This window comes from Mus pahari, chromosome 3, assembly GCF_900095145.1.
Source record: "Mus pahari chromosome 3, PAHARI_EIJ_v1.1, whole genome shotgun sequence".
NCBI classification, from domain to species: Eukaryota; Metazoa; Chordata; class Mammalia; order Rodentia; family Muridae; genus Mus; species Mus pahari.
Genome location: NC_034592.1, coordinates 55,244,632 through 55,253,036, shown reverse-complemented (window position 1 = coordinate 55,253,036; position 8,405 = coordinate 55,244,632). Strand labels below are relative to the sequence as shown.

The following is an 8,405-nucleotide window of genomic DNA, read 5'->3' as shown; positions in this document are numbered from 1 at the left end:
ATTGTGTGTATGTGTGTGTGTGTCTGTGTGTGTGTGTGTGTGTGTGTGTGTGTGTGTGTGTGTGTGTGTGTGTGTGTGTTGAGACAGGGTCTCACTAGGTAACACTGGCTAACCTGGAACTCATTATGAAGACCAGGCTGGACTTGAACTCACAAAGAACCCCTGCCTCCTAACTACTAGATTACAGGCGTGTGACGTGATGCCCTGCAGCAGTAAGTTCGTTCACCTTCATGATTTGTATTTTGTTGGTTCTATTACTCTGCACAACCCTGACGAGTCCACTGAGCAAGCCTTCTTTGAACTGCTCCGCAGAAACTCCTCCAGATTGGAACATGTAGTATGTTTTTCCTCATCACCTGAAGAAACCCAGCCCAGGTCACAGAGCATATATATTCCAGAGAAAGCAGTGCTCAGTCAACACATGACTTAATAGTCACAGTAAATCCTACTTGGGTTGAAATGAATGGCATATAAACATAGCTATAAAGATGATGACAGTATTTGTAGGTGATGACAGAAGAGACTCAGAAAGCTATTCTCTGTGATGAGAGGCAGGGTGGGGGCAGGGTAGCTTATTTTCTCTACCCAGTGTTTCAGATATTAAAAAAAAAAAACACAACTGACAAACAATAGCAATTTTTTTCTTATACCTTAGTTGAAGAGGAGTCTTGACAAAAAGCCAGTGGTCATGGCTAAGTGTAATAGAGTACACACACAATGCCAAGCACTCAGGATGCTGAGGCATGAGGGTTACAAGTTCAAGGTCAGCCTGAGCAACGTGGTACAAGGCAGGAAGGGGTTGAGGATATGGTACAGAGAGCTTGCTTGGAATGTGCCAGGTTAGAGGTCCAAAACTGAGCAAAACTGTAAAGAGAGCGAATTAGATGGTTGTAGGGAGGAAGGGAGGGAGAGAGATATCAAAGCTAGCCTGGGGTACACAGTAAGATCAAATAAGGAAATGACTCAACCTCCCAAACTCCCACCCCTTCAAAGAAAGCAATGGTCATCCTACGGGTCGGTTGCTCTGAAACTTTATATTGCTAAAGGCAATCTCTTTCTCAGTCCAAAGTGCAGAGACATCTAGAATCATGGCTTGGTGGCCACATTAGGTCCAAGGAAAAGGTGAATAGAAACAGGGCTTCAGCTAGCACTCTGCCTTGAATCAACTCAGTGGGCAACCCAGGGCGTCATTACTCACTCAGCTGAAGAGCTAAGATGCCCAAAATATAAAATGGAAGCTAAAATTCTACCAGATATCTAAGACTAGAAGTTATTGTGTAAGTATTCAAAATTAAAAACTTCACAGCAAACTATAAGTCTAATTCTTTAAAAGAATTTTTACACACACATGCCATGGACCACCCCAGTCGGGTATGGGGGTCCCTGGAATGAGAGTCCTTGAAGCTAGGTGGGTAAGGATTCGGCGGTGACAAACGGAAACAAACTCAGAGGCAGTTTGAATCTGAGTGTATTCTGCAGCTCTCAAGCAGGGAATTTTATACATTAAAAAAACAAACATTACATCTCTTAGAAACTATATCTAGTGAAACAACCACAGATACCAACAAAAATCATTTGGCACAGTAAAGCACAAAAATCATCCAAGCATTACAACTCTGAAACTATGTATTCAGTGAATCACAAACAGAACAGGTAACATCATTATAAATCATCAAGTATAACAATTCTAAAAGGATGTATTCAGTGGGGGCTGTCATCCAAGGTTAGTGGCATATTTCCAGGAGCAGGTTAATAAATCTTTAACCGTCAGAGTTCTTAACCGCTGAACTAACTTTCCAGCCCCATGGTCAATTATTATTTAACATCTAGTGCCTGATTTTTTAAAAATAAATCTTCAGTGTATAAATTTAAACTATTTTAATTCTAATTAAGGCTTTTTTTTAAACCATATACCAAAATCCATCTCTGATGACACATGTGTAGCCATATGAAATTTTAATGTTGGGAAAATTTTTATCATAATAGTTTTGTAAATGATTTAGAAAGCAAAGTGTTGGTTTCCCTGGGGATAAGGTCATGTTAGTGGCCTCTAGGGATGGTTTCTTACCCATTATTCTCACTTAAGATCTCTGCCTATGCCACCAGGAACATGTAAATAAGAAAAGGAATAAGAAAAAAAACCCCAGATAGATTGCCATGAGAACTATGGCTCAATATTTTTTCTCTGGTGAAGAGTTCCAGAACCAGTTCTAGGAGGCCTCCCCCTTTTGAGGTCGACTGCCTTAGTCTGTGGAACTTGTCACACAGATGCTACTGGAGGTGGTGTGGCACACACACACACACACATTTTTAATCATGTTTGGTCAGTCTGATGAGATACTTCAGTGGTTAAGAACACTGACTGCACTTCCAAGGACCTGGATTCAATTCCTAGTACCTACATGGTAGCTCACAACCATTCATAACTCCAGTTCCAGGAGACCTGATGCCCTCTTCTGACTGCCAAGGGCACTAGGCACTTCCATTGGCACAGGCAAAACACCTGCACACATAAAGTAAATAAATAAGTAAATGTTGTATTTGTCCGGGAACCGTACGTACATGTGAGTGTGGGTGCCCATGGAGACACTTGGGTGCTGGGAACCCAACCCAGGTCCTCTGCAAAGTGGTATGCACTTTTCTGCCTCCTATATGGCCAAATTTGCTAATAACAGCCCCAGACAAGAGACCGAGCATCAGGCATACTGTGATGGCAAGGCTAAATGACGATGACAAGGACAAGGTCAAGGATGGTAACTTGTCCTGATTTCATACGTCTTGATTTTCAGGGTTTTTTTTTGTTTTTTGTTTTTTGTTTTTGTTTTGTTTTTTGTTTGTTTGGATTTTTTGAGACAGGGTTTCTCTGTATAACCCTGGCTGTCCTGGAACTCACTTTGTAGACCAGGCTGGCCTCGAACTCAGAAATCTGACTGCCTTTGCCTCCCAAATGCTGGGATTAAAGGTGCATGCCACTTGGGGATAAAATAGCCAGAATCTGGTAGCTTAATCTAATCGTTGGTATTTGGATGCTTAAAGGGAATCAAAGGAAATATTAGTATGGTCTACAAGCAAAGGGTTATTTCAGAAACAATCATCATAATCAAAGATGAAAATAACAATAAATAATTTTATTTATTTATTTATTGTTTTTTTGAGACAGGGTTTCTCTGTATAGCTCTGGCTGTCCTGGAACTCACTTTGTAGACCAGGCTGGCCTCGAACTCAGAAATCTGCCTGTCTCTGCCTCCCGAGTGCTGGGATTAAAGGCATGTGCCACCACGCCCGGCAATATTTTTATTTTTAAGGGCATATTCTCAATTCTCAATCTTTCTCAGTTTTACAAAGAAGGATGTAGGTAGCAAGTCTGTTTCATCTGTGAAGTTGTCTTCTAACAATCTTAGCTTAAAATCTTTACTATGTTTTTTAAATTATGTGTAGTTTTAATTATGTGTTTAATAACTTGGTATTTCCTATCTGTCTCTCTTCATGGAGCACCGGTTGCTTTGGTAGTGTTCTGATCCCATTCAGTTTGAAGTTCTGCAAGATCCAGGAGCATGTTTTTGCCAGTAGGCCTTAACAACCAACATCTGAAGGACTGGCGACATGGCTCAAGGTTGCAGGGCGCCTGCTCCTCAGGCAGAGGAGAGGCGTTTGATTGTCAATCAATGGCTTACAACTGTCCCAGGGGATCCGATGCCCCTTTCTGTAAACACATACAAAAGTAAAAATTAAATAAGTAAAATAGTCACGATAAAGCAATGTTAGAAAAGCTTGGGAAATTCAAACAGTAAGTTTGGATAGTTTGGTAACTTTAAGGATGTTTCAGCCTAATCAATCATAACTGGAGTTTGTTCAAGAGGACTTTCTGTCATTTCCAAAATAAAACGAGTGCAAGGAAGAAGGATGTATACGTCATAAAAGAAAGCAGTTAAATTTCCATTTTTACATTTCTCTTCATTCTGGGGCAAGCCCTTCTTGCTACTTCACTACAGACCGCGTCCGAATCTGTCTCTGCAAAGAGCTACGAATCCCAGCATGCCCTGCTCCACAGTTGCCCGCGAGAAATCCGCAGGCCGATGTCAACCAATCCTTGCACAAAAACTCTGTCCCGTCAGCCAATCAGAAGACGGAGTTGAAGGGCGGGTACGCAGGCGGTGGAGAGTTTGAAATTGAAAGGCAGCGCGTCCGAGGAGCGGCAGACGGAGGAGCGGCGGGTCGGTTCCTGCCGGACGGGTCCAATCAGGTGGAATCTGCGGCGTTCCTGGCCGCTCAGGTCGGGAGCCTTTTGAAGGGTTGTTGGGCTTCGCCGGTCGCACGGCCGGGGTGAGGGAAGCCGACGTGGCTCCGCCGAGCCTGGAATGCGGGCGTCCGCTGTTAGCCGCGGGGTTCGTCCGTCCCGCCCCCACTCCCCTCTTCCGCCCTGCAGGGGAGGAGCGGACGGAGCAGGCGGCCAGGGGTCCGATGGAGAGAACCTGCCAGGCTGTCTGTCCCCCAGCCTCTTCGACTCTCGGTCTCCTTGCCTGCGAGCAGGTCCTTTAGGAGAAGCTCACTGACACCCGGGTCCTGTTGATACATGACTTGAAAGCTTCATGCAACCTTGTTTTGATCAGATCCTTTCCCCTCCCCCACCTCCCGTCTTGCCTTCAGAACAGATGGATGCACACCCACCACAGTGAAGCCCAAATTGTCTTGGGTCATCCTGTTGCCAACTACCGGACTGTTAGTGGGTTATTTTATTTTATGTTTTATTAGGTTCTGGCCCTATGTTGACCAGGCTGTCTTTGAACTCAGATTACCTTCTGCCTCTGCCTCCGCCTCTGTCGTGCTGGGACTAAAGGCATTTAGTTCACACCCTGTTGTGTTTCTTTAGAAACGGTCTCTTGTCTATCAGACTGGTCATGACGTTGTCTGACCTTTACTTCAGATTCTCTTGCTCGAAATGTTGGAAATGTCTGCCTTTATGCTAGTTGAGTTGCTCAATTATTAACCACTCTGTAGCAAAGTGAACCTGCAGACATAAACTGGAAAATGTGGCTTATTTGGTGTCAGTAACAACTGAAATACAGTATTGTGCTCTGTTTTGCAGCGTCTTAAAACATAATGGGTGAAGACGAACTAGCCCTCTTAAATAAAAGCATAAATGAATTTGAGAATAAGTTCAGAAACAGACAAGATGATAATCGTAGTCTAGTGCTGGGACTTAGAGACACCTTCAAGGACTCCATGAAAGCACTTTCAGGTACTGCCCGCCCTTAACTCCTAACTTTCAGATTCTGCTGGTCTTATTTATTTTCTTCTGTTATTTCAGCGGGATTCAAACATCTCTTGTAATTTGTCTTTCAGAAAAGCTGTCTTTGAAATTAAAGGAAGAAGAAAGGATGGCTGAGATGATTCTGGAATATAAAAATCGTATGTAGATTAGCTTTCAGATTGAAGGTCTTTATTGTGAAATCTTAAGTAAGACAATGTTGTGAGTGTTCATACATTCACACACATGCATAGATAGTCATCAAAAATCTGTTCCCGGGAGCTGGAGAGATAGCTTTGCTCAGTGGTTTACAAACTCTGGCTGTTCTTCCAGAGGACCCAGGTTCAATTTCCAGCACCCACATGGCAGCTCACAACTGTCTATAACTCCTGTTCAATGGGATCTGACACCCTCACACAGAGACACATGTAGTCAAAACACCAATGTACATAAAATAAAAATAAAATATTTTTAAAAGATTCTGTTCCTGTCACCAGCTTAAAGTTGAATATCTGCACCATCTAGAACTAATAATATTTTTTCAGTATTATTTTTGAATGCTATGTGAATGGCATCATTTTATATGTATCTTGTCTCTTTTTATTTAAGAAGCATATGTGTATGCTTATGTGTAAAGGGCAGCCTTTAAAAAATGTTTTTGTTTTCACATTGGAAATTTCAGCCAAGGAACACAGAGTTCCTCAGGAATTTGGGGTCTGGTTAATATTCTAACAATCATATTTTTTACCACCACTCTTTCCCTGTCATTTCTATGGGTGTCCAGATATTTCAATACTGGGTCTGTATCTTTTATTGAATTCTCACACATAAGCCATAAACCTGGAGCCAATGGGTCGAACTTACATAGGGACATTTGGTTTAGGGGAGACTTGTTTTAAACACTAATCAACTGGAATGCCCTTACAAAACACTCAGCACACACATACACACACCACCATGATTGAACAGAAATAACAATTTACCCAAGTTCAGTGAATATTTGATTGTTGCCCTAGATTAAGGGAACAGTGCATAAGGTCTAATTTTATAATTTTGTGGGATGAAGACAGGGGATCAATAGTTAAACTATATTGTACTACTACTTGTAAAATGGGATGCATGCCATATGGAAACAGACTCTGAGTTTGCAGACTTCTTAATAACTCACCCTAAGTTCCATACTCTAAGCTGCTTGCACATTTTGACTCAGGCCTCACAACGATAGGACACATTCGTTCTTCTCGTGTTTTCCTTTGTTTCTGTTTTAATGATAAGTCTTGCTTGGTTGGTTTGGTTGATTGAGGTAGGGCATCACTTTCTCTTTTGCCCAGGCTGGCCTGGGACTTGTCCTTCTCAGTCCTGTCCCTTGTTCTTGTTTACAAAAGAGTAAGACTTCTGTAACAGCTTCTCAGTCTTGAATAAATTTATGTAACTAGGATGTTTAACAAGGAGCATTTGTATCAAATGTGAATATTTTACCTGCATGTTGAATTTTGTAGCCTTTCTCTTTGATTTTTTTTTACTCAGATCTTCCACCCTTATGGTTAATTTTGTATTTATAAATGCTGCTTTTCCAAATTTTATAAGATTTCATTTTGTGATTTAAGTATTTAGTAAGTACAGAATTTATTTAGAATTCTAGCTAGCACTGCTTAAGGAGTAACTTACCCCTTGATGCTGCGATCATATTTTTCTTGTCATACTAACTCCCTAAATACACCAACAGCTGCTTCCGGGGTCCTTGCTTCCCTGAGTTGTGTACCACTTCTTCAGTAGGCCACTAGGGTCAAGTGTGTCCCCTGGAAGTACTAGATTACAGGGTAGTTCTTGTTGGTTTAACAGGGTCTGTACCTTCCCTGTTCTCACTGTGTGTTGTCCCATCGCTTTACTGTTTATACTCATTAGATTGTCTGAGGATTACTCCCTGCTTCCCCTGGGCCTGCAGTAAGGTCTAGACTCCGGCAAGTACTTACACCTTAGTATTTAGATGGGAAATGCATCCCCCAGAGTCCAAATCAGCTGTGTGTTGATTACAGGCTTGGCAGCAAGCACAGCAAGTTGTAGTTTTCCCTTACGGAGCCTGCTTGCTTGATGTGGATTGCTTAGTTATAGATGACACTTTGTATCTGTCATTCTAAAAGTATAGGCCAATCTGAACATCTAGTTGAAGAAATAGTAGCAGAGCTATCCCAGGGGCACATACTAAGACTACTTGTAAGGCTGTGACGGGAGCAAGATAAGAGTTTTTACAGTGCTGGGAGGTGTGATGAGATGGCACGGTAGTGTTTGGTTAGCGTGTGTGAGGGTCTGAGTTTAATCCTGCTATTCTCACTCATTATGAAGACTGAGTAGTACATTTATATAATGTGTTTTCCCAGTACCTATCATATGGTAAGTTTTCCAATATTTTATCTACATTGTATTCTACCATATTTGCTTTTAGTGGATTTTTTTAAATATATGTTTAAAGATTATTTTGTTTTATATATTTATTTTCTGCATGTATTTATGTGTAGTATATATTCAGTGCACTTGTAGGTCAGAAAGGGTATTAGATCCCCTGGAAATAGAGTTACAAATGGTTGTTAGCCACTGTGTAGGTGCTGGGTGTAAAAGCATCAGGTGCTCTTAACCCCTAAACCATATTTGTAGGTCTCTGGATTTTTTAAAAAATTTCTTCAGGAGTTTTGTATAAGGTATGGTTTGGTCTTACTCACTCCCCACCAGTTCTTCTGAGACCCACTCCCTTCCCAGGCTACACACTTACAGCTGTCTTTTTTAAAACCTTCAAGACTATGCTGCTCAAATAGTCTTCCACTGACGTGTGCTCACCTTACCAGGGGCTGAGTTAATATTTGATTTTGACCTAGGAGCTCGTAAAGCACAGGCTGTCTCAGACTTTCTCTGTAACTTTCACCGTAGCAGAGCATGACCTTATCTTCCTGCCTCCACCTGTTGAATGCTGGGATTACAAGTGTGTACCATCACACTCAATTTATGGGGCACTAGGAATCAAATCCAGGATTTTGCACATGGTAGGCAAGAGCTCTACCACCTGAGTTACAGCCCATGTTCCATTAGTATTTCATTAAGCTTTATGATAACACTTTAGGAAGATAACCCTATTTTATTTTGAGTGTGTGTGTGTGTGTGTGTG

At 41.7% G+C, this 8,405-nt stretch overlaps 2 protein-coding genes across 2 annotated transcripts in view; one reads left to right on the top strand and one right to left on the bottom strand.

Moving 5' to 3' along the window:
• Positions 1 to 308, bottom strand: part of G6pc2 (glucose-6-phosphatase catalytic subunit 2) — a 16,164-nt gene extending 15,856 nt beyond the window's left edge. The window contains exon 1 of the mRNA XM_021194717.1: positions 227 to 308. The gene's annotated coding sequence lies outside the window, so the exon portion shown is untranslated. The remainder of the gene's footprint in view (positions 1 to 226) is intronic.
• Positions 309 to 4,138: 3,830 nt separating this feature from the next.
• Positions 4,139 to 8,405, top strand: part of Spc25 (SPC25 component of NDC80 kinetochore complex) — a 14,068-nt gene continuing 9,801 nt past the window's right edge. Inside the window, exons 1-3 of the mRNA XM_021193449.1 lie at positions 4,139 to 4,273; positions 5,087 to 5,239; positions 5,344 to 5,409. Of these exons, the coding sequence (XP_021049108.1) occupies positions 5,101 to 5,239; positions 5,344 to 5,409 (205 nt within the window). The 5' untranslated portion in view covers positions 4,139 to 4,273; positions 5,087 to 5,100. The remainder of the gene's footprint in view (positions 4,274 to 5,086; positions 5,240 to 5,343; positions 5,410 to 8,405) is intronic.